We start from the raw sequence: 26,234 nt of genomic DNA, 5'->3' as shown, positions 1-26,234 counted from the left end.
ATTGCAGTGTTATTAATTTCAAAATTTTATATATCAGATGTGTAATATGTAACGTCTTTCTTAATGTTTTAGATATTAACTTATCACATGTTTGACGTCGCGGGAGTGTAATAAAGCCACTAAATAAAAATGATAATACACTAGTGTAATAAAGCTTTGACGTCGACGTCATTTATAGTATAGGCGACGTCGGTCAAATTGTCTTGTTTATATAGTAAAAAAAAGTCGATTTTTTGATGTTTCGACAAGAAAGGCTAACATGTGATAAAAAGAATATAACATTTGTGACTTTCCATATTGAATTTATTAAACTCGTTGAATAAAATTAATAAAATGCTCGGCAGAGCCTCGGATTTTATAATTTTATTCAACTCGTTTAATAAATTCAATATGAAAAGACACTCATGTAATATCCTCTATATATTCAATACAGTATTATCTTTATTTGACAATACAGTATTATGTATATTTTCGACTTGTTCCGCCTTTCACTTATATATTAAACTTCTATATTTGAAATGCATCGTTAGGTAAACCACGCGCCTGTAAATATATTAAATATGTCCAGTCACATAATGACCGAAACTGTAAATTATCGATTTGTCCCCGTGTTACTACAACAACAACAATTAGCACGGAAATCGACTGATCAGTCCAGTAGTAGTGATACTGGATTATTGTTTCTTTTGTTTAGTTTTATGATCGGTACAGAAGCCTTACTACTATAACTTAAAAAGGTGTCCCTTTTATTTCACGCAGAAACAAGATGTTAATTAAATTATAGATATTTGTATGGTAATGCATCATTCTCCAAACTTTTCGTAAAACTCATTTTAAAAAGAATTTTGTAAACCACAGTTTCAATTTAATAGCCTACATTTTAGATAACAGTCAAAACCTCAGTAGATTAATAATATTTTATTGTATATATATATATATATACATATTCTATACACACACATACAAGTATATAAAGTAGATAAAAGTTAACATCAGGATTTTTAAACCAGACTACTTAGTAAAACATGCAAGTTACATCTGTTACGGACAAAGATATTAAAAAGTTTTCGTCATTTTGGCAAGAAAATATGCCTAAACTAACAGTTTTATTAATTACACTTGGTTGTGCATCGGCATTTTTGATTCTATACTTCAAATACAACTATACCTCTTCACAGTCACCGATTGGGCAAAATTCGTCCGTAGAGGAAAGCATTCGGGATTTAATGACATTGATAGCTGAGGAAAAGAGACTTCGATTCCAACTCGAAGAAAGACTTCAAACTGCTGAAAATAAAATAAACAAGATGGAGCAGCATAACATCAGGCAAATCCAAAATGTTTCTTCCCATCTAGATGTTATAAGAGAGCTCAAAGATGAAACAAGTCAACTGAACAGAACGCTTTCGGAGACGGTAATGAGCAAAGAATGGCTGATGCAAATAAAAAACGGTACTTTGAAATCTGTTCAAGGTAAGGGTTACAAAACAAAACTGGGTCTATTTTATCATTTACCATATAATATGACTGTACACTGCAGTTCTGTAGGAACTGTTTTGTTACACGTAGTTAGTAGACAATGTATACTTACTTAGACCTCAAACATTACTTGGTCGAATACTTAAAAGTATAAAAAAATTAAGTTTTGATTCTATAAAAATTAAACATAAAACTATATTTTTATTGGTCTGCATTATCAGTGTAAATGATTACTATTGTGAATTTTTGACTTCTTTTTTTCCGTGCTGACCAACATTTAAGTCACATCAACATAAAACAAGTGTATGAAGTATTGCCATGCAATACAAAGTCCCCATCTGGAAGGCACTTAATTTCCTCTATTGTCATTTATATAACAACAAAGGGAAGTTAATCCTAAACACATAATAAAATTCTATATAATATAAGTCCACACATAATTCTTTACCAGGAAGAGATAAGTCAAAATACACTTGGAAATTGGATGTAACATGCATGTTGTATCACAGAACAGTGGTCTAAACTTTTCCCTATAGCCAATAAAATAAAATATTACAATATAAGCTATTAATAGTAAAAACAAAGGGAAATAATTCTAAAAAACAAGGGTGCCTCATGGTGGTGAACATGTGGTCCAAGTTACATCAAAACCCTTTCATTTATGAAGAAGAAATGCTCCGGACAGTCATTTTTGAATTTGACCTCTAAGTTTGACCTTGACCTTAGACCTAGTGACCTGGTTCTTGCGCAAGACAATCCATCTCATGGTGGTGAACATTTGTGCCAAGTTACATCAAAATCCCTCCACACATGAAGGGAAATTTTCCGGACAAAGTCATTCTTTGATCTGACCTATGACCTCTACGTGTGACTTTGACCTTAGTCCTGTTTCTGCTCTGTCTCATGGTGGTGAAATTTGTGCCAGATAATATTAAGGACGTATGCTAGAATTTGGTGCGAAAATTTTCCCAATAACAGAATTTCTTCAAACTTTGGATACTGAAGGACAATCATCTACGAAACAAAAAAATGCAATAAAAATCATAGGTCACCGGTATCGAAAAAGAGTTATCTGCCCTTGAAAACGGCATTTCCCCCAAAAATGACGTTTTCGCCCCTCTCATATACAGGGAATTCTAGCATACGCCTTTAAAAGCCCTTTAAGGATTGTTGAGTTACAGACTGGACAGGAAATAAAAGCCCTTTTGACCTTTGACTTCCAAGCTTGACCTTGATCTTTCAGCTAAGGGCACGGATTCTGCGCATGACACATTGTCTCATCCAGGGGAATATTTGTGTCAACTGATATTTTAATCCTGTTTTGCATGACAAAGTTATAGACCGGACAAAAACAATCCTATTGACCTTTGATCTCAAAGTTTGACTTTGATTTTAAGGTTCTTGGTGTTGCACATGACACGTCTTCTCATCATGGGGAACATTTATGCCAAGTAATATTGTAATCCCTTCATGGATGACAGAGTTATTAACCGGACAGGAAAAAAACCCTGTTGAGATTTGACCTAAAATTGTGATCTTGACCTTTAAGCTAGGGTCCGGGTTTTGCGCATGACACGTTGTCTCATCATGGGAAATATTTGTGCCAAGTAATATTAAAATCCCTTAATGAATGACAGAGTTATGGACCGGACACAAAACAGACCCTGTTCATGTCATGTAATCATTTGACTGCCAAGTGTGACCTTGACCTTTAAGCTAGAGGTCTGAAAGTTGTGCATGACACATCGTCTTATTATGAGGTATATTTGTTCCATGTGATGATAAAATCCCTTCATGGATGGCAGAGTTATGGACCGGACAGGAAAAAAGCCCTGTTGACCCTTGACCTCCAATTGTGACTTTGACCTTTAAACCCCCAACATTTCCTACCGGGGCAGACAGAAAATAGTGGGAGGAGCTACATTTTGTTACTCAGAAGCAGTAGCTAAAAATAACCATTGTAAACACAGGTAGCTTGTAGCAGACGATCTTTCAAAATACAGAAGAGCATGCAACTTACTTGCTGTTTTCAGTTGTAAAAGTTATTAATCCAATTTTTGTAAATATTTTTTTTAAAATCACTAGTTTTTCTTTTCTTCACAGATACTTGATAAGTTTTGTGGGATTTCTTTTATAAGACATTGTTCTATAGGAAGTAGATTCCCTATCAATGTTATCATTCCAGTCAACAAAGCAAAAGTTATTCTCATTTGATATGTTGTTTCGTTTGAGAAATCATTTAATTAAATCCAAATTAATCAAGATGAATGTAACACTAGGACTGCGAAACACAGTGTCAAGACATGAAATGAAAATTTGGTGGTATTTTTGGAGGCCTGTTTCAGTCAATGAATTAATTACCAAGAAAGTCAAGATAATAGGCAATTAGGGAGGACTGTCAAAACAATACACATTCATGGCATCAAATTTTACTGATAAGTTTGTGGCACTTTGCAACTGGACTTTCATTATACCAGATTATTCCCAAATTCAATTGAAAATAATGCATTGAGTGGGGAAAATGGAAAATAGTTACTATGGAAACAGAACAGTCAAATTACAACTTATTTATCCAACACAAGCTTCAGTAAATAAACACTTGTGTACTACATGTACTAGTTATATAATACGTCTTTATTCACTTCATGCACATAATAAGTGTAAATCATTTTCTGAGATAAACACAAATGTGATAAAAAGCAGGTAAACAGAGGTGACTGTGAATGTTGTGAATAATCTTCTGCTGCAGTCTTTTTGTTGATAAACAAAGCCACGTGCTTATTCTGTTAATATTTCTCTGCTCTCTGAGGTTATGACCTCTAAGACCCTCCCGGGAAATTCAAATTTTTGAAAGTATTCTTTCTTGAAATTTTGAAAAAATTAAATGCACCAATAGAAATGATACATATCAAAGTATAAATGTGCATGTTTTAATTTTTTTTCATTCAGTAGTTTTTTCAGGATTTCAAAAAAGGGTTCTATAATGTTTACCATGCATATTTTATGTAGAAACCTGCCCCAGTGCCATCTGCCTGCTTTTATATCCCAGTTGGGGGTTTAAGCCAGGGTTTGGGTCTTGCGCATGACTCGTTTTCTCATCATGGGAAACATTTGTGCCAAGTAATATTAAAATCATTTCATGAATGGCAGAGTAATGGATCGGACACGAAAATGCGGACGGGCGTACAAAAAATAAGCTGTTGATTTTGACCTCCAATTGTGACCTTGACCTTTAAGCTAGGGATCCGGGTCTTGCGCATGACACGTCGTCTTATCATGGGGAACATTTGTGACAAATATTATTAAAATTCCTTCATGAATGACAGAGTTATGGACCGGACACGAAATTGCTGACGGACGGAAAGACTATTGGACAGAAATGACGGACGGAAAAGTGCATTCCTATAGTCCCCGAAACTGGTTTTCAACCAGTAGGGGACTAATTAAGGTATGACCCACCTAACTGTGAATATTTTGTTCGAAACAATGTTATAGAAATATAATGTATCTAGTGAGAGACTTGTTTGCAAAATTTAAACAACTTTTACCGTGCCGCTTTTTTTATAAACTTTGTATAGTTCATGATATTTCCTGAAGCTCAAGTAGAGACAGATTTTAAAGTGATCGCCATTGATAAAAGAAACGTCAAACTATTGGTAAGCAATTATAAAACAAAAACTAAAACTAAATATCATTTTTCTCTAGGGTGCCTCAAGTAAAATGATCTAATGAGACGGAATTGTAACACCAACATTGAAAAATTAAAGTCGAGTCCTGTTGGACTGTTTTAAATTCTGATCACTTCATTCAAAAGTAACCTTGGGGCAGAAATAAACCCTACTTACCTTTCTTCAACAATATGTAATCTAAAGAGTAAAGGCAAAATAGAGAATTGCCACCGCGTGTAACCCAGTAGATTTAAAGATGTCTAACTCTGGCCCCTTCTATTTCAGAGATGAATTCACTTTGAACAGCAATAAGTCACTTATTAAAATGAAAAATTTTCAGTTTTCTACAATAAATCAATATTTAGTCTTAAAAAGTAAAGACAATACTAGAAAAAAAAGGAATATAAGGTGACAAGTAGGTCCCAGTGGGGCTTGAACCTAAGGAAATCAAAGTCGGTTTATTCAAGGAAATGAATACTCTTCAAAAGGAGGTACACTATTACATGGGTCATACCTTAAAACCAAATTGTTAACTGTTTAACATTCTGCCTAATTTTGTATGAAACATAATCTATTTGCAATGCCTGTAAATCTGTAAAAGCAATTGATAGAATATGAAACTAATACGCAGGTTATATACTTTTCACAGCTGTACAGTGACAAAAAAAAAAAAACAACCCAGTACATTCGAATGTACCACATATGTACCTCTATAAATGTGTATGATACAGCTGTATGATATGACGTAATTTTAAATGAGGCTTGTATCAAAACATTTAGAATATCCTTCGTATATCGTTAGCTTTGCGTCCCTTACTCCTAAATGATTAACTTACTAAATGTATGCATTTTTAATTTGATTAGCCATATGTTTTAATATTTCAGGTGGAAGTGTTGGATTTTCAGTTAATACTCCCAATACATCTGCTGATTCTGACCCGCTAAAGTTCACAAATGAAGAATACAACGACCATAATGCATACAATGCGACCTCAGGAATGTTCGTTTGCAAACAACCGGGACTTTACTATTTTACCCTTTTTATATCATCAGAACGTTCTGCATATTGTTATATTATCAAGAATGGGTATCGACGTCCTTATGTATACACATATGCTGTTAGTGTATCATATTATGCATACGCATCCGCAACAAATTCAATATTGTACCAGTTACATACAGGAGATAAGGTATATATCAGCGGATGTAACGCCCAAGAGTCAATGACTGCTGAAACAAGTTTCACTGGATTTCTTGTTGATCCAACAAATTAAGAAAAGAAAACGAATGTATTCAGATAGAATAGTCATTATTTGTATAAACTGTTATTTTGTTTTTAATTTCACCGGAATTATATTTACATTTTTTATTTATTTTTGTAACTTAATCAAGTGCACAATGCTATTTTTAGAACAAATAAACGCAAAAGAAAATACTTAAAATGTTAAAAGTGTGATAGCCCATATGTGTTATTTCACTATTTCATTCTGTCGCAACGACACAATGACAAATGCCGTCCCGCCAAATGTCGCAAGGGACAAGGGATTGATTTCTGCCAGTATCGTTCTGTCGTTCTGGTGCCCCCGCCATAACGAAAGAACGACGTTTTCACATTTGTCGTTGTCTCGTGCTGTCGTTCTGATGCATCACCAGAATGACAGAATGACGTTTACCTCTTTTGTTCTTGTTCCAATCCCTCGTTATGGCGCCCCGCCACGAACTGAACGGCTTTAACAAATCAGTCATGGATGTCCCCTCGGTATGTTTTAACTGTGGGAAAATGAAATGATTTACAGTATTTTATTCTTTGTTTTAGTTACTAAGCAATGATGCTTTAGTAATCATGAAATGTCTTAATTCAATCCATTTGCACAAAGCTCATCGTTGCGGTGTCCAAGCTCACTGTTGTGTAATATCTTTGTAAAATATTATTATTCAAATCGAATTCATATTATGTATATGTCGACATAGCATGACTGGCTATAATATGTAGGATTTAAGCATAGTATCTAACCATTTTGATAAATTCAGAATATGTAAATATCCAAGATATTGTTTTTATTATATATTCACTGAAATATAAATGTAACTAAATCCAATGTCAAGATATAAAGTGTCATTAAAGACTACATAAAAGTATGCATAAATGTATGTACATACGCAAAACGAATCAAAGTATAATAATACATAGAATTTACAAACAAGATGCAAACATATATGAAGAATGGACAAAACTGAACACCGCAGTTTAATATTCATTGACAATACCGCTTAGCTCAAGTTCGTTTCTCTACCTGCCAGGCTGTATAAAACGAATTGTTACAGCGACAGAGCATGATTTAGTGAGTGAATGTGTTGAATTTTTATGGTGAATCGGCACGAAACGGCAAATTGTAGCCTTGATGACTGAAAATAAAATTGCTAAAATCATTAATATGTAAAGATGGTAAAAACATACGGTGTTGAAAATATCAGTAAACTGATGTAAACAGCAATTATAATAATGAATACTCATGTGAAATAAAAATATTTCATGATCAGACGTTATAAAGATGCATGTCTCTCTTAAATAGGATAACAAACTTTCCACAGAAAGTTGTTCGAATACTGTTTTCATTCAAAAAAAATAACTTTTAAAGTATGTACTCCCCTGTGGCACAAACTCATTAACTGCATTAAAGTTAAAATAGTTTTCGTATTTATTGAATTAAATGGTTTCATGTATTTAATTTGGAAAGGAGACGTCACTTGATGATCCGATATATCACGTTCTGATCCGATATATTCCATATGATATCGGGTTAGTTTTTGTCCTTTATGGATATTTTTAGTTGCGACAGTTATGTCAGAAGTAAAGGATAGTGAGGACAGTCTACAAATTATTATTCTAACATGCTTTGTCAGAATCAGAATTCTGGATCGATGATGTTACAAAAACACATACGGGGAGTTCCTTGACAACGTTTTCCCTGTAACCTGTCTTCTTTAAATCACAAGGCGTAACGTTACACTTCAAGAACGACCGCAGCTCCCTCAAACTAAAACCCCTTCAACAATGTAGAAAATTATATTGACTCACGCCCCCTAGCGAAAATTAAATAATAACTCTTCCTCATTTCACCATGGCGAGGTTCCTCATTTTACCATGGCGAGGTTCCTCATTTTACCATGGCGAGGTTCCTCATTTTACCATGGTGAGGAACTGGATACATATCTACATATCTCAAAACAATTTTGGAGGCTCACATGGTTTTCCATATTCATATCCACTTTACAGGATAGTACAAAGTTCAAGAGTTTTGTTTTTACAGCATATCTAAAACCTAATTGTTTACTTACCGGTAAGTCTAGAGATAAATTTGGTTATGTTAGGTTAAAATTATGGGAATATAATATCAAACTAGATTCTGTCTTAAAAGTATTAATAACCAGAAAACAAAACAAAATAACTTCTTTCTTCATTTCACGCCTCTGATATTCCTAAATTAGCTATTCTAGTAATTGTACTAGGGTACACAGCTGCATTTTTGATTCAGGACTTTGGATTTAACCAGACATCTACACTTAATGGGCAACATGCTACCGTTGAAGATAGTTTCCGTGATTTAGTGGCATTGATTGTGGAGGAAAAAAGAATGCGATTAAAGCTAGAGGCCAGACTAAATGATGCTGAAAATAAAATAACTCAGATGCATCTGTTTAATACAGCAGTAAGTAATGAGTTAGAAAAAGAAAGAAATGAACTGCAACAAATGAAAACAGTTTGTAATGACCTTAGACTTGAAATTGACAACATTACTGCGGATAAAAGCTTTGCCAGTCTGCAAACACTCAATAGTATCAAAACTGACGTAGAAAATATTACGGACATCTTGTCAAGTTTGAAGTTAGAAGACAAAATACATCATGAAGAAGCAACACAACTTAATAGAACTCTTGTGGAAAACATATCGAAAATAAACGGCCAGCTGCAGAATGCAAATAATTCCTTAAATTCCATTAGAGGTAAGTTACTTTTTAATTATTGATACACAGCAACTAGATGGCTAGCCTGGGATTCAGGCGTTAATATTTTTGCTTTGTCATAACATACGCGCTATTACATATACATGAGCATGTTGCTGTTACTGGCTCGTTTAGTTTCTGATTGTCGATTTGCAGAACAGAAACACATGAAAAATCGACAGACCTGGAACCCAGGCTACTAGATAACGTACTCTAAGGAGAAGTGTTATCTTTGAGAAGCAGAATTTTAACTACATGTATATCGGACACAGGTAGGTTACAAGAGGTTTGATTACACTTGTTATATATGCCATACTCTTAAGTGAAACTTTAAGATACAACATATGAATAGATAGATTAATAATTTATTCTAACACGATCCGATTCATATTCCTATTAAACAAAGAGGGCAGAAAACAGTGAATATTTATACAACAAATCACTGTTCTGACGTAACAATTATTACGTCATGGCGTCAAACGGCATAGCGGTGCGCTGGGAAAGAAACCAATTGAAAACGGGCAAATACGTAATGAATGTCGTCAAGGATTTACTTAAAAATCCTTGGTGACGTGTTAGAATCGGAAAATATATCTCATTTAGTGATTTGCTCTTGAATAAATCATTGTTTGTCGTTCAGATGCGAAGGAATTATATCACTCGGGCTGCACCCACGTGATATAATTCCTTCGCATCTGGACTCCAAACTATGATTGATTCAACGACAAATCACTGGATGAGGTATATATTATTTCTTAAATAATTAAATACGTATAACTACATTTACCATAAATCACTACTGTTTCTCATGATAGAGATATATATACCTGTATAATCTTGTTGTTGCAATTAGCTAACAATAGACATAATTATGATGCTGGTATGTTGTTGCTAAATGTCTAATCAATCTAATAGTATAACTGTTGTTCTTGTTGCATTTGAGACAGATTTATATTTTCAATTTATCAAGTAATATGTAAGATATAATACACTTGTGTAGAAAATTTTATATGGAACGATTAAGTGAACAAACCACATTTATATCATTAAAAGTGAAAGGTAAGAGGCACAGACCACCCATAGAGCCATGCATTGCAAAAGGTAGCCACAACAAAAAGAAAATGTCTCGGAAAAGTATTGCTGAAGGTTCAAAATTCAAACAATAACTCAATTTACTAAATGCAAATTACAAATTTATAAAGTGAATTAGGGGCACATAAAGGAATTGTTATGTTCGTTAAAGTACATATTGCAGTACATACGTATTCTTCCTGCGCTGTACTGAAGATTTGTCTATAACAATATGTATTGTGTGTCTGTTTGGCCAACATCGCAGATAAAAATCCACAACTGGACCACTGCTTCATGTCACATGGCTAAACTGGTCGCGGGCGACCGGAGCCAAACATAAATCTTATATATATAAAACTATTGAAAATGTCTTTACTTTTACAGCTATGAAAAGACATGGGTTTTCTGTTTACTATCCGGACAGAAAAAGCGGCTCTGGTACTACTCCGGTCAAGTTCGGCGGTATATTCTACAACGACTTCAATGTTTTCAACATGACCACGGGAATGTTTGATTGCAAACATTCGGGGCTTTACATTCTAACCTTTTCAATAGTAAACGCAAATGAAATTGAGGGATCTGTGAAGTGTAGAGTCTACAAGACCGGACAATATCAGTGTATTTGCTGCTACAGTTGCAGCTGGTGGACATTTCTATTCTTCAGGAGCGAATTATTTTCTTTATCAGTTATATGTAGGCGATCACATATATATAAGTGGCTGTAATCTTCCAGACCTTCTCCAACCGGAAACCAGCTTTACCGGATTTCTTCTCAGTCCAGTAGGTTAACATCATCTGGCCGCGAACTTTCTAGCAGTAAAAATATAAAAAAAAACTCAAGAAGGATGATGTCTGTACTGTATGTTTGTATTTAGATTGATTTTGATAAAAACAACAAAGACTTAAATTAATTGTACAAGCGCCTATTTTGTAAATAATATGACGATCCGCCCGCTTAGCTCAATAGTTTGATCCTCGGAGCGTATGTTCTCCTTGACGATTTGATTAAAAAACATTGTGTCTGAAATCATTTGTCCTCCACCTTTGATTAATGTGGGGAAGGTGTCAGTTTCTTGCAGAGAACAGGCTAAAACTTGTACAGAATCAAAGAACACTGGTTAGGTTAACTGCCTGACGTTAAATAACTAAAATACTGTTTAGAAACGGTGTGGAACCAAAAAAAACAAACAACAACAACAACAACAAAAAAGCTAACATGCTGGCGAGAACATGACAAAATTGCAATCTATCATGTTATGGATGTCTTGTGCTGGTGGCAGCTCCACGCGACAACAAGAGGACAAGACAAATTAGTTTGCACGACAATATGACATAATGCTACATTGTTGTGACCCATCGTACTGCCGGGGACGGGGGTAGGAGGGGTTGGGGTATTAGGCGCAGTCAAGACTACAGAAATGATTTATTGCGTAGTTTATTGTCTTTCTAATGGAGCAACCAAAACAACAGCACGACATGGCAGAAATGTGCCACTATATATTGATGTACATAAAAAAGTCATCATTGCCATTAGAAACGTCTTATTAACGATTACACAGTCTTGTGGGAAAGGTTAAATGTCAACAATTATTAGAAAAATTCAACATCAGTTTTTCACATGAAATTTATCTGTACAACAATAATGTATTCCTGTTTTGTTATTCTGAAATATATTTTGGAGGAGCAAGCATTTTTGGAACATTGGATTTTTTTTTAACAAACTTGGATTACAAGAAAGTAATGTTGTTTAATTACAGCCAATTACAGGTATCTAAAACTTTGACTATAGACTGTGACAGTATGCAAACGATTTAAATGAATTTCTTAAATAAATATCTATGTATCTAAACGCTCCGGACGAACAGGACTTTTGTCTAGAAAGGTTAGGGCAACATATTTTACTGTTATGTTGCTTTTTAGGATAATTTACTTATTCCTATCTGTGAATTTACGCACAGAGATTAAAATGCGCTTTAACGGCTAGATATTTAACGTAGAACATTTCAGGCCTACTTATATAATGACAGGTCTATAATCAACACACGATTGCCAATAATAAGTCTAATACTTAAACGTGAAACTGTGAAAATGAACTTGAAATATCATGTAATAAAACTACTTGTTCTTATCACAAGTAAAAATTTTGATTATTGACATGCAAGTGATTCAATAAGTGTATTTGATTACAATTCAGAATCGTAAGAATTACATTTTTTCAGGATATCCGCCATTTTGAAAAATATTTTTTCGAATATTGCTTTCTAATAAACGTTTTGCCGAATATTAATGCTAAATTGTTAAAATATGGCTAATAATGTACCATTAAACCAAACAGATTCTACTTTTTGTGAAAAAAACACCCTTATTTCTGGCTGCCATTTGTCTATAATTGACGTAAAATTTACAATTGGGTAGGGGTAGGTAATTTCCAATATCTATTAAAGTAGATCAAATTTGGTTTTGATATTTTCTTGAATGATACATATAATATTCAGCAATAATTGAAAAGAAAGTTTTCAAGATAGCACTTTATATTATCTAGAAAATATAAATCAGAAAGAACACAATTATCAAAATTCACAATTTTTAATAATTTTTCTTAATAAATCTCTTCGATGCACGGTGACCCCAACTTCTTACTTTCCATTTTGAAGCATTTTTGTGTGTCCTTAAAGCTGCAAACTATTTTGAAAATCTTAACATCAGAATTTCTTTCGTAAATCTAAATACGTTTCTTTCTATAGGGGTACTTATGTCAACATGTAAAATGAGCTAGATTTGTTAGTGACATTTATGCTTATATTATACTGACATCACCTTGTATTCATATGAACCTGTAAGATTTGAAATCCCTATAACATTAAGTAGGATATTATATGTTAAAGCACCACCATTTTTTTCAATTTTATAAACTTTAAGAATTGCTTAAACAACGGGTGAAGAAAATGCCCTATAAAATTAAAACGAGTTCGCTGACTTGTGTTTCTTTCTTCTCTTGTCTTGTAAACTAATGTTCTTCAAGCTCACAGAATATAAAAATATCAACGTTGGAAAAAAAATAATTCCTACATTATTAAGGATGGAAATCGAAAGCCAAAATGGATGAAAAATCTCCAATACACAATTCAATAACTTAATCATATTGATAATAAGTTTGCATATCCCAACGTCTACAAATAAAACTATATATATAAGTTTTGTCGAATCACGTTGTTAACAACAAAAGCAGGTAGATACTTGGTCGTAATACTGCACATCAAGCGTTAACTACTAGTATAAATAAAGTGTCATGCACGCGAGTCTTTGGCAAAAAACCCATTATGACAGTAGGTCAGGTATCCTCCAAATAGGACTTCGACTTGCATAACTGGGCAAAAAGGGAAAGCATTGTGAATGTTAGAGCTATATGAACGCCCGAAGAATGCCGAAGCGCCATACGGGAACGAAATCGCACAAAAATAACCGATCAAGAACATTAACAAGTCGTCAAATGTTTTATCGCGGCCAGAAATTTGTACAAACCGGACAGACGTTGCGAAATTGTCATTTGTGCAGGAAAGAAGCGTTTACCATAATGTCCAGTACTGGACAGGTATAGTGACATACGTTTAAGATATCATGCTTTCTGTTTATGCAGGTAAACTTGTGTTTGGTTAAATTTCAACAGAGCACAATTGTCTGAACAGTGTACAAACTCATTACTGTTTTTTTCAGGCAAGGGTGGAAAAAAAGTGGTAGACAATGAAAGCAGTAACATTTTTTATTTAAAAAAATAAACAATGTAAATCGGTGAAGTAGGCGCTCTATGTATAGAGTTAGATTATCCGTCTTGATACTGTACCAGAGGGGTCGGTCAATTGTGGGTTATTGATTACACTGGGCGAGTCTACTTACTTATTACTTGAGGATGAAAAAAAGTGTTTTTTAAATGTTGCTCTTAAACAAGGGTGGCGGTTGAACTACAAAAAGTATAACAACAGTTAATTCACAACAAATCGTACGGTATGTTTTATAATCAGTAGAAGCTAGTCGTATTTACGCTTATGAGACCTGTTTCACCCATAAGTAAAGAATTCACAGGTCCATCATGAAATATTTTCCCCAGCGCGCATATACTTCACCTATTCCATATGATCGCGGTCAACAATCACGTGGTTGACTTACCTACATTGTGCTGTCCTTTATACAGACTGTCAGTGTTTTGACAGAGAGTGTGTAGATCAAAATTGTATACTGATAATTAAGTAAGAGAAATAACTATTTGTTACAGTTTGATATGTAAAAGTCGTAATATTTATAACGGGTACAAATGAAAACTGACCTTTTGGCCTGATTTTCGAAGAAAAATCCGGCTTGTAGATTAAGTCTGTCCGGGCTGATGGACGGATGGGCGGGTGGATGAATGGAAATAATGAGTCTTATATTAACATTTTTTGTTCACTCAATATCTGGACAAGCATTTGTCCTAGGACCTTGTAACTTCACAAGTATGTTGTTCGTAACGTGTACATGACTCTTATTGATTTCGGAGTCTCTGGGTTAAAGGTCAATGTCACAAAGACCTGAACATTGAAAATTGTTTCCGCTCAATATATGTACAAGTATTTCACCAAAGACCTTGAAATTTAATACTAGGTATGTTCGTCTTGATGTGTACATGACCCCTCAAAAGTCAAGGTCACAGGAATATAAATATTGAAAATGGTGTTTCCTTACTTTTATTTTTACAACAAATCATTTCTTTAATTTCATTTTCTGCCTGTCCATTTCTTTTTTCCCTGTTTTCTCCAGTAGTACTTATCAATTTGAGGGTTATTTATTGTATGTCTTTATTAGAACTTTAACTCATTATCACCTAATTCAGAAAACCCGGTCTAAAAGCCGTCAGGCGTTAGCTACTTGTTACAAATATAAATGTTGCAGTCTGAATCAACAATATAGACAGAGTTCGGCAAGGGGATCATAACCGTACAAGGCAGTAACGAAAATACATAATTTAAACCTGCGATATTCTATTAAAGTGAACAGGAATATGAAATCTAAATTCTGTCGACAGTATATTTTTCTTGTTCTGTTTTCTGTTTTCCTTTTATTTTGTGTTGTTGAACATGTAACGTGACGACATAAATATAGTATGTATTGCATTGTTTTGTATTGAAAGTTTTTCTGAAATTAATGTCAAATTAAAAAACTTGCATTGTGTTTGTGTTCTTCTTTTGTAGACAAATGGAAGTACTTTACTTTTGCCAATATATACTATTAATGTAATTATGCATTGAAACGTAAAACATTTTTGCGATTTTTGTTTCTGTATGTAACTTGTTTCATTTGTTATGGGCAACTTTAACATAAGTATTAATTTCCTTAGATTATGAAACAATAATCAAAGTTTCAAAAAAACGTTCGAGGTCGCAAGGGAGTTAAATGGCTTGAGTTATCAAGAAGCTTCGAGCGATCGATCAAGACATAACCAATCCAAAAAAGCTAACAGGGTATCGCGTTTTTTTTCTAGGAAAGAAATTGGCACAATCAGAAGAAGCAGGTGATAAATTTCTTTGTAATTTTCTCCATGTTCTCTTAACTGACAATTTGCTTCTAATTTTACCAATTCATTTTTAGGAGAAAGAGATGGGTTTTCCGTATACAAGCCGAATTTAACTTCTGCGGTCACAACAACCGGCTTATGTTCCAGGATGTGATTTACAACAAAACTGAATCTGTGTGAAGTTAGCAGAATAGCAGAATAGCAGAATGGCAGAATAGCTCCAGCAGAATAGCAGAATAGCAGAATGGCAGAATAACTCCAGCAGAATATCAGAATGGCAGAATAACTCCAGCAGAATAGCAGAATGGCAAAATAACTCCAGCAAAATAGCAGAAGGCAGAATAACTCCAGCAGAATAGCAGAATATCTCCAGCAGAATAGCAGAATAGCAGAACAGCAGAATAACTCCAGCAGAACGGCAGAATAGCAGAACAGCAGAATAACTCCAGCAGAATAGCAGAATAGCAGAATGGCAGAATAACTCCAGCAGGGTATCGCGTTTTTTTTTATAGAAGGCAAAGGTCCTGGTGGTATCAATGTTTGAGCAAACGGTACATAACTTTAATAATTTCGATTGTTCAACATGCTTACTTATTAAACTTATCGGATCTTTTCTATTGTTTGAGCAAATTAATCCGTATCTTTGTGCAAATTGCAGCTTTATTTTGCACGACCAGCTGTAAATTGTAATCATTTCACAGATCTCCCATTTCACAAAATAAAAATTGGACGATATCACAGTTTCAAATAAAGATACGTTACATATATTTTGCACTGAAACGTTACAGTTATACTAAGAAGTCAGGTATACTGTTGAGAGACTGAACTATATACATAACGTAGTACACTTATAGTGCTAGGGCGTTTATCTTTTTCTTTAGCAAGGAAAACAAGAAAACGTCACAGGGACTTAGATCAGGAGAATAAATGTCTACTCAAACTGGACAATCCAAACTTAATCAAAGAAAGCCTGTATAACTTGGTTTTCATGGTAAGACGTATCGTCATGTGTCAGCTGTATGCATTTCAAACCTTTTCTTTGGTGTTTAGTTTAGCAGATGTTTTGACACTTTAAGCACTTATTAGTTGTAGAACTTGCGTGTAATAGTTTTATCCATTCACAGAGAATAGGTTAAAGGTGCAGGAAACAGTCAACATAACAATAAACTCATTTATATCGCGCATTAAGCAACATTTCAAAATTTTTACAACAGTTCTTCATGGAAGGTCACCACATGCTTCTGATTCGAGAATGTTTTCATCCAAAATACAAACATAGCTTTAACAATAAGGCAAGTCCAATTGTAACGATAACAATAATAATCATGTCCTTTGCATCTAATCTTCTTGCAATTTCAGTCGTGTTTTGCAGTTTGATTTCAAGTTCTTCTTTCTTTGTTTGCAATTGTTCAATTTTTGTCATGTAGATTTTTACATTCTTTAGTTCTTCGGAATGATCGTTCATAAACTGAAGATCTGCGGCGACATTTTCTGCAAGCTTCAACAGAACTTTCAGCTGTTCAATGTCGTTGTCCTGCAAGCATGTTTCGTAGTCTTCATAAATTGCTTTCCGTTTGACTTTTAAGGCATCGTCAAATAAAGTCATTGATATTTCTGCTTCCTCCAGCTTTGAATAAAACAAAATCAGACTTACTATTTGTTTGAAGATTAAGTAAAACCCGAATTCTATACATTTCTTCACATATTTGTATAGGAATCATTATGTATTTTACATTGCCCTGTGACTTAAATACATGGTTTCAATTTAACGTGAGGGTGTTTTAAGGTTTTGCCTAATGTGTTATTTTATGTGTTTTTTCTCTCTTCGTTGTCTTTAGTTTTATTGCCATTGTATGAATGCCCAAAATTGACTGGGGATGGGGAGGGGGTGGTTGGCTAAGTTAGAAGAACGATTTCTTTCACGAAAATAACAATTTATTGATTTATGTTAGAATTGCCAAAGTAAGTAAGCAGTAGGACATTATTGACAATGACTCGCTCATCTGTCCTTGACCATTTGCCATTGAATATATAAAGACATACCAAATCATGAATGGTTACAACTTATGTGCCCTCATTTGAGCATGTTTGAGAGGCTGGCTTACTGGGATGCTACAGACCAAGTTTAATTAAGTTATTTAAAGGTATCTCTGTTTTATATCCAGCGGCCTCAGACGTTTCAGATGTGAAGATGTTTAAGCAAAAATATTGACACATGATACAGAACGTAAGAAAGGACAACGGACGCCGGACAAAGTTCAGGTGAGTTAAACGTAGTAATATATATAGTTATGAGACAACCGATAGCTTTTTTATCGTCTTAGGCATCCTCTTTTTTCTGATATCAAAGAATAGTAACTGTTGCAGATTAACGTATAAAATTACGAAATACAGCGATATTTACTAGGTTTCTAATCAAATGATTTTGCTTAATGTGCTAATCATTTTCTTTGTTCTTTCCATAGTTTACCTGTTCGATTGTCTCTATGTCTTTTGTAATTACTTCTCTAATACTATTGTCGACCTCGGTATCATGAGAAGCATCAGTGAGAAGTCCTTTCATATTATAAAAATAATTCTTCAATACGTTGTCATTTACCAGGTTGTCTGAGGAATGAAAAAGCTTATTTCTGGCTTTTCTGAGCTACAAAATAACATAACTTAACGCTACATTATGCAAAATACTATTGTATTAAATATTCTTTTTCTTTGGAATATCATTATTGATTAAATGCAGTATAGATACACAAATACTGAATTTTAATTATTGGCATTGAAATTATTATCTAGCTCTAGTATTCCAAATAGCTATTTAAAACCGCGTTGGGAGCTTAGAACGCAACCAAGCAAAACAATAGCAGACTCAGTTTAAGTGAGTATATTCGTGGGAGGTAATGAAAAACGCAACGGATCTCACGTCCCCTCGCACGGACTTAAGCGAAACCCTGCTGTATATATAGATATAGAATGTACTCCAAAGATTTATTTAGTTTGACGTTAAGGAGGTAGGTTACCTTGTTACCAGGGTAAATTCAAATTAGTTGAACCGCAGCAATTTTTTGTATTTTGTGTAATATGATGTTTTAACAGCTACAATCTCAATTTCGTTTTTCTCTGGCCCTTCAAATTCAATTTTTATCCAGGTTTAAAGAACATGACCCTCCAGAGGTCTTTTATATTGAAAGAAGAAGGAAAATACGGATATTTAACACTTTCCAGTGTATTTTAGTTTAACTGATATCCGTAGAAGTCTGCATAATTGATAATTTTACTAGTATGCGCGTTAGCTTTCTAATATAAGCTTAAAATGTATATGTCGCGGGGCTCGTGTTTCCATAGTAACGCATTTTCGCTCATTTTTAAACAACTATGTATAAAAACGGGGTTTTCGACGGCTTCAGTGCCATTCTGTTAATGATTAACATGGAATATTTGGGTAATATTATTAGCAAAATACCAAGCACATTACATGGTACCCTCTTTTTCTTAAAGTTTAAAATAACCATGGCAACAGAGATGTTTAAAATAGCTTATATCTTGCTTTTTGTCGCAATTTCTTACAAAAAATATTGAATAAAATTATCTTTCTTGTTAATGTAGCTTCAAAACATATTATTTCAAACGTAAGTTATATTTTCGTGTTATTTGTATTTATTCAAACAAATTTCACAGCTTAAAATACTTACAGCAGTACCCTTCGTCTTGCATTTTACATGGAAAAATCGTTCAGCATGTGCTATTATTTTCACGGATGTTGTTGAAATGAAAATAAAAAGCCGAAGCTGTGTTCCTTAAATAGACCAGTGTCAACGCTTTTGAATTTTACATTTAGATATATAGGTCACGGGCTTCGTTTCCATGGTAACATCAATTCAATTCAAGAAATCACAATTTTCTACTGAAATTTGAACAATTTTAGAGCTTAGTTTTACTATATAACTAACAAATTATCAATGAGAACTGAAAAATAGGTATTACAAATCAAACTGCAAGTTTTTATTTGAAAATGGCCATAACAAGTAACCTTTCACCCAACTATATTCCAAATAACATCGGTTACCATCATCCATTTTCTTACATTCTGCGTAACAATTCAATATAACTACATAAAAGAAGCAAAATATTGATTGTTATTCAGAGCAAAAGACTCATAAAAAATATTTCAGCAAATAATAGCTGTTTGAAAATAGTTCAAATAAAGAAAATGCACAGAATTACGTACTTTCAAACTAAAAGCTATTAATTTTGCGCGGTAACTGACACGTAATGTCATGACGTCAATGACGTCATTCTAAGGCAACATTGTTTTGAAGCGTTTCTGTGGCAATTTATTCATTATTTCTGCATTATTAAACCATAAAGCATCAGATCGGAGACGGGTTCATGATTTGTTTTCAGAAGAATGGATATACAAACACATTTAGTTTGTCGTAAACGTCGTCGTAAATCGTCACGTTAGCTTCCGGTTGGACATGCGCACATACAAATATTAAGGTAACCTACCTCCTTAATTGACTTTTAATAAAGGATATTGAAAATCCAAGAGTTTGTAACAAAAATAAATAGTATCATACTTTAGACAACCGTTCACCACACAGTAAAATACTAAAGCAGTTATCATAAACATAGATCAACTTTGTCACGGATGAAAGTAAACAAAACTATCTACCTGGTTCAAGTATCTCTGTCTTATCGGGTTAGTAAACAAACGACAGTTCATCAAAAGGTTTATCATTGCAGCTGGGTCTGTATCATCTGGTCCCATGTTTTTGTCATTTCGTTTAGGCATGAAAAACCTTGCGATCGCCCATTCCAGTGTTACATTAGTGGTATTTTGGCAGTTTTCCAGATGTATCATCTAATAAAATATTCCAATTTAAAGTGTTCCGAATTATTTTCAATTTGCATATTAAAAAGCATATTCCTATCGATTGCTACTGACATTCTTAAACCCTAGTCACAATACCTAAAGTTATCATATGAGCCGCACCATGAGAAAACCAACATAATGCATTTGCGACCAGCATGGATCCAGACCAGCCTAATAATTATTTGAGTGAGGTGTAATAAGTTATGTTATGGAGCATAGCAAACAATAATCATAACTTATGTTTGTCTTGTGCATCAAGAGTCTTAGAATAATAGAATAACTTGTAAAATCACAAAATTCTATCATTTTTCTACGAGGTACAAGAACTTGTGATGAGTTTAAGTTTGTTTTTAACTACTTATTTTTCATTTTACAAGACAACTAAAAGATATAAATTCGAGGTTCATTCCATCTGGAATGAGTTTCGAGAGCGACTAATCTAAATTGTAAGAACTTGTTTCGAAATCGAGAATAAAGAAATTAGTATCAACTTAAAATGCAAGATTTGTTTTCAACGATGAACATCACACCTGACAAAATTGCAGAGGCTTATTGTACTCAACTTATCATTTTTCGAGTAATAAATATACACACTACATTAAATACTGTTATCATTTTTTATTTTAGTTTTCAAATGTTTATGTAAAGATGATAATTTGTTTTAACTGTTTAAACTGAAAATTGAACTAAAGTTCTAGTTGTTGACTACCCGGTAGTAGAATAAAGAATCGCGTATTACAATCTCAATATTTTGGACATAAAATGGTCCTGTAAACCTGAATACACCTCACTCAAATGATCATTTGTTTACTTTGAATATACCGATCTTTATGGCATTTTGTTTCCGATAAATTGCTCTATAATGTGCTGAAACCCGCATTCAAAAATAACCACAGGTTACGGCACTACACACAGAGTATCATTATTTATTGAACATCCCTAGTATTGTACTTACAACAAAATAAACTACATAATTTTTGATACACATCTTTTATCAGCATGAACTATAAACTTGTTATAATAATGCCAAACAAAGTACATTAATTGAAAGTTTTACACGCTTACTGTTTTACTTGAATTCGTATGTATGGACAATATCGTCTTGAACGCTTCTTCACATTTTGTACAGGCATTTTTCCATATCCATCTCTTATCTTTTTTATCGTACGATAGTTTTTGTTTTAGGTCTCTACGGATGCAGCTTGAGCCTGGATGTATATGATTGTATACGTCTTCTGTGAAATGTGCACGAGGACCAGCTCTTCTGTGTGTAAACAGAACGAATTTCGCCTTTACATATTCAAACAGAGCCCGATTAGTTCTTTCGAGGCCCAAAGTACCTTTCACCCAGTTTCTGTATTCATTTTTCTTCAATTTTTCTTTCAAAGTGTTCATCTTTACAAAATCTGTAATATAATATCAAATGTGTAAAATTCCGCAGACAATGATAAATATTTATTCAGATATTTAGATTTTGAATTGTTTATCCTCGGTTTGACTAGTAATATAAATAACCCAAGTTCCTTTAAAAAATTTGAAACGAAATTTCACCAATTCCTTACTAACTGAATTCTCCTTATTTGCATGTGAAGTAAATAACTGTTAACAAAAATTCCACTCTTACTTACTGAGTAAAACGCAAGCTAGTTTGAAGGCGTCCAAATATGTAACAACGATCTTTCTTCATTAAAAGATGTGCCATCAAAACTGAACGTAACGACATTAAAGAAAAGACATCACAAATATGTCTGTGATCATTCAATGTACCATAATTTACTGGAGAACCGAAATTAGTCACTGTATATTAATTTTTCATCATATTATTATAAATGTCCTGCATATTTAAATCTAAATCCATTTTTATTCTTTACAACATTGCACCATTTCAAAATGTTCCCTGTGTGAAATGGCTTAAAGACAGAAGTTATCTTTTTAAATAATCTCGATTGTGTTTAAGTACGCCCATTGAAAACGCAAAAATCGATATAACAAATATTTCAAAACGATCTTAGATTACAAAAAAGACTGCGTCGTTTGTTCAATGTTAGACAATCTCATTTAAACGGGTAATGCGTCATCTATTTTGAATACGTATTCACTGAACTACAACATGCAATAATCCGTTCTTATGACAAATATGCTCCATATTTTGTAAAGTAAACTATTCAAAAGATTTTAACAGAGGACTGGGAGTTACTACGATCCAAGGTAAGTTGAAATAAATAACTTTAATTTATCAAAAATTTAAAAGGTATCGAGTATTATTTCTGCTTAAGCAAAGTAATGCGAATTTACTTCATTTACTTGACGCAAATCTACAATGGAACGTTGTCAGGATACGATGTATATGACTCAGGGAAGTGCCTACGCCTTTAGTATCTTGAACAATGGTTTGGGTCCAATCGCTAAGGTGACTATGTCTTAGACTAGCTGACAAACGATGTAGAATGTCCTTTGTTAAAACGTAGAGCTGGTGAGACCAAATATCTCATATATAGAATTTTCCTCTGGCTACCTTGCCTAAATGATTCGTGTACCAATGATTCGTAAATAATGTCTTATCATGAGCTAGACAATTTCAGGGATCAAGCAAATCACTAAATGTTTCAAACTAACAATCTTCAAATAAAAATGATTAACTCAAACTTCTATAGGCTGGAGACTCTATACTTGACTGGTCTTTTTGTTGAAGTTCCCGTCAGACAATGTCTTTGAATCAACAACATACGAGTCCTATCGCATAGATGCTCGGCCTCTGTCCTCTCAAACTCAATATGATTGCCCTGCCTCCTGGATGCTCAGCGCCTATATGCTATCATATGAAGCATTCAACTACCATATAGGTATATCCCCGATGCCTTGGCTGTACTTCGCCAATAATGCTGAACCTTCTATAAGCTGGAACTCTCCTACTATCTCAGTAGTTTTCCAAACTCTGGGTCTCTGTCTCAGCTTCCCGATGCTGAGCCTATATATGCTATCGTATATAGCATTCAACTACCCTTAAGGTAAAACTCCTATGCGCTGGCCTTATAGCTTGAAACCTTGTTGAAATTCTGCAACTCTTCTTTAGTCTTCGAACTCCAAACGTCTTCTTTCTAATAATTTATCCGCCCTGACAGGGTAACTGCAATAGTCTCCTTATCAAGGTACTGGGATAAAAGTAGGTATAAATGGGTGGTGCCTCACCGATATTTTTGCTCATACCGATATTTTTTTCTCATACCGATATTTTTGCCCATACCGATGTTTTTGCTCATAGCGATATTTTGCCCATGCAGATGTTTTTGCTCATGGTAGTATCTGCATATACGAGTTTATTGTATGTAGAAGATAACCTTTAGGGGAGAGCAATGTATGAAGAGTTATTCTTTTTTCAACAATTTCAATTTTTGCAAGTTTCCACCAATCACTGGAGAAGCGGATCTTTCGTTTATTGCCTTTGAAAAGACACATGTCCACGCTAAACGTATCATTGAAATGCTCTAATGTATTGAAAATAGGGTCTTGATATTACATTTTATATGAAATAAAGAAGGAACTAATTTGGTAGTATGTAACCTGTTTACATTTTCAAAACGAGGCTCTTTACTTCCGCATTTTGCCAAACCTAAATTTTTGTGTGTAAAACTGATATATGATAGAATGTGGACTTAACGGAACGTTCTGTGCGATTTAAATCAATAGGAAATAGCTTTTGTCAAAAGACAAGTGAACATCTGACCGTGAACAAACGTTAGGTGTGCTAATAATGATAATGATATTGGATGACCCCAATTCGGATAGTGTCATTTTGCGCCAAAATTGAATATGATATCGAGAAAGATGCTTAGTTATATGTTGTATGTCATTTTCTCGACCGAAATTTTGTATGTTGCGCTAAAATTTCGGTTGGAAAAAATATGGCAAGGTATTTGTAATCTACCAATAATCAAACGAGGATATGACAGAGTAAACAATAGAAGTTTGTTATTGGGAATGTCACAGAATACATTTTGGACTTCTAGGCTATGGAACAGTCGCTTGTTTTAGAATAAATCTGGATCACTATGGCAGGTTAATTTTGTATAATGTACTAGATAATATTTGATAAAGTAAAAATATTTGTCTCAACAGTGTCATCACAAAAGGTCACGAGATGCTAAATTTGTGTTAGAACCAAGGGCTCCTGGGTTACTAGCCGTTGCTGTCCGTATTCTGCGAGTATATCAGAAACAGTCGCAGACCAGTGTAATGGACTCCGGAGGTTCCATAAATGCCAAAACTAGTCTCTTTCAAAGGTTTTAGTGTTTAAACTTAATTTTGAGAACAAAAAGTCACGAACAACTCTGATTGATAAATATTGTATTTCCAACAATTATTTTCACCTTCTTATTATTCGGCTGTAACTTGTAATCATCTCAATGTGCATTGTATTTAATTTAACTTTATATGTTAGTCAATATTATTGAAAGTGCACTTTTTGTGTAAACAGTTACAGTTACAATATGATATCCTGTACACAATTGATCGCTCCATGCTTCACTTCTCTAAATCTGCTTTTCTCCTGTTTCAGAATCTTCCTCCGAATCTAAGTCGTCTTCTTCATCCAACTGAGGTTTATTGAAAGTGCGAAGAATTTTATCAAACAGAAATCTCCTCTTAAGGATTGCGTACTTTAGTGCCTCATCACTCTCATAACCTTCTGTTTCAATAGGCTGATTTATGGTGCCCTTTATAGCTTTATAAAGGGCATATTTTTTCATGGCGTTGAACCAAAGTAGCTTCTTGCCAAATGCATTCATAAGGGCTTTTCTGTATGTACTTTTCATGTCCTGGAAAACTGTTTCTTTTGCATCATTTTCGCTGATTTCTAAATCTTCATTTAAAAGTTCAGCGACTTTAGAATCATACTGCCACTGGCATTTTGAAAACGCCTCTTCCACAACTTCGTCCCATGGATCAGTTTACATAGACTCCTCCTCAGTTTTCATAGAGGTATCATCATCCTGATCATAATCGTTTCCAACTGGCCCAAAAATGTCTTCTTTGTCAGAAATACCTGACATGGATCCATCATCAGAGTCCGAGTCAGAATGCGCAGCTTTTCTGTGACGTAACATATTGTCCTTTCGTGCAAACGTTTTGAAACAAATATCGCAATCAAACATCTCAGTCCAACTTTTAAATAACGAAGTAGTCCTTTCAAACTCTCAAGTACGAATGAAGGGGAAATATAATGAACACTCACTGTAATACGGGTCCGATAACCCTGATGAGTTCAGGCTCTGTTGAATTTTGATTTTCTTCGGTAGGAGAAACCTTCGTTCAAGAAGATTTCTTATTCTTACGACCAGTGCAGTCTGTCTATTGTGTTGAAATATGATGCTTGGTCTTTTCCTTCACTTCCTCCATTCGTAGCAATTCCAGGTCGATGAGATTTCTCTCTGGTTTCAATTGACGCTCAAGCATGCTCTTCGCTATAGCTGTTGTCTGTTCTGCCAGAAGAGCCATTCGAATATACATCTCAGAACGAGGATTTTGCTGAGAGAGGTCCCGTTTAAAGCGTTTACATTTAGGCTTGTTGACAAATATATCAGCCTTTTCAGAAGAATAT

The 26,234-nt window shown here is 34.0% G+C and overlaps 4 protein-coding genes across 4 annotated transcripts in view; 3 read left to right on the top strand and 1 right to left on the bottom strand.

Moving 5' to 3' along the window:
* The first annotated feature begins 953 nt into the window (after nucleotides 1-953).
* Nucleotides 954-6,629, top strand: LOC123543097 (uncharacterized). The gene is made up of 2 exons (XM_053531700.1): nucleotides 954-1,473; nucleotides 6,033-6,629. The coding sequence occupies exons 1-2, from the start codon at nucleotides 1,026-1,028 to the stop codon at nucleotides 6,419-6,421; spliced, it is 837 nt and encodes a 278-aa protein (XP_053387675.1). The 5' UTR covers nucleotides 954-1,025; the 3' UTR covers nucleotides 6,422-6,629.
* A 1,965-nt stretch (nucleotides 6,630-8,594) lies between these two features.
* Nucleotides 8,595-11,936, top strand: LOC123542442 (uncharacterized). Its single transcript, XM_053531938.1, has 2 exons — nucleotides 8,595-9,152; nucleotides 10,608-11,936. Exons 1-2 carry the CDS (start codon nucleotides 8,783-8,785, stop codon nucleotides 10,946-10,948), a joined length of 711 nt encoding a protein of 236 aa, XP_053387913.1. The 5' UTR covers nucleotides 8,595-8,782; the 3' UTR covers nucleotides 10,949-11,936.
* Nucleotides 11,937-16,503: 4,567 nt separating this feature from the next.
* LOC128551234 (uncharacterized protein CXorf38-like) lies at nucleotides 16,504-22,710 on the bottom strand. Its single transcript, XM_053531937.1, has 5 exons — nucleotides 22,267-22,710; nucleotides 21,704-22,044; nucleotides 20,438-20,626; nucleotides 18,239-18,412; nucleotides 16,504-17,395 (listed from the first exon to the last, which is right to left on the bottom strand). The coding sequence occupies exons 2-5, from the start codon at nucleotides 22,031-22,033 to the stop codon at nucleotides 17,027-17,029; spliced, it is 1,062 nt and encodes a 353-aa protein (XP_053387912.1). The 5' UTR covers nucleotides 22,034-22,044; nucleotides 22,267-22,710; the 3' UTR covers nucleotides 16,504-17,026.
* LOC128551233 (uncharacterized) overlaps nucleotides 22,710-26,234 on the top strand; it is a 26,053-nt gene continuing 22,528 nt past the window's right edge. The window contains exon 1 of the mRNA XM_053531935.1: nucleotides 22,710-22,846. The gene's annotated coding sequence lies outside the window, so the exon portion shown is untranslated. The remainder of the gene's footprint in view (nucleotides 22,847-26,234) is intronic.

The sequence above is a fragment of the Mercenaria mercenaria genome, chromosome 19, assembly GCF_021730395.1.
Source record: "Mercenaria mercenaria strain notata chromosome 19, MADL_Memer_1, whole genome shotgun sequence".
In the NCBI taxonomy this organism is placed as follows: domain Eukaryota; kingdom Metazoa; phylum Mollusca; class Bivalvia; order Venerida; family Veneridae; genus Mercenaria; species Mercenaria mercenaria.
Note: the sequence above shows the minus strand (reverse complement) of the source record. Positions and strands in the feature narration are given on the sequence as shown.

Coding starts and splice junctions, on each gene's coding strand:
- LOC128551234 (XM_053531937.1), bottom strand. CDS start 22,033: ATGAACACTTTGAAAGAAAAATTGAAGAAAAATGAATACAGAAACTGG. Junction 20,627..21,703: donor ATACGAATTCAAGTAAAACA/GTAAGCGTGTAA, acceptor ATATTTTATTAG/ATGATACATCTGGAAAACTG. Junction 18,413..20,437: donor GACAGAGATACTTGAACCAG/GTAGATAGTTTT, acceptor GTTATTTTGTAG/CTCAGAAAAGCCAGAAATAA.
- LOC123542442 (XM_053531938.1), top strand. CDS start 8,783: ATGCGATTAAAGCTAGAGGCCAGACTAAATGATGCTGAAAATAAAATA. Junction 9,153..10,607: donor TTCCTTAAATTCCATTAGAG/GTAAGTTACTTT, acceptor TTACTTTTACAG/CTATGAAAAGACATGGGTTT.
- LOC123543097 (XM_053531700.1), top strand. CDS start 1,026: ATGCAAGTTACATCTGTTACGGACAAAGATATTAAAAAGTTTTCGTCA. Junction 1,474..6,032: donor TACTTTGAAATCTGTTCAAG/GTAAGGGTTACA, acceptor TTAATATTTCAG/GTGGAAGTGTTGGATTTTCA.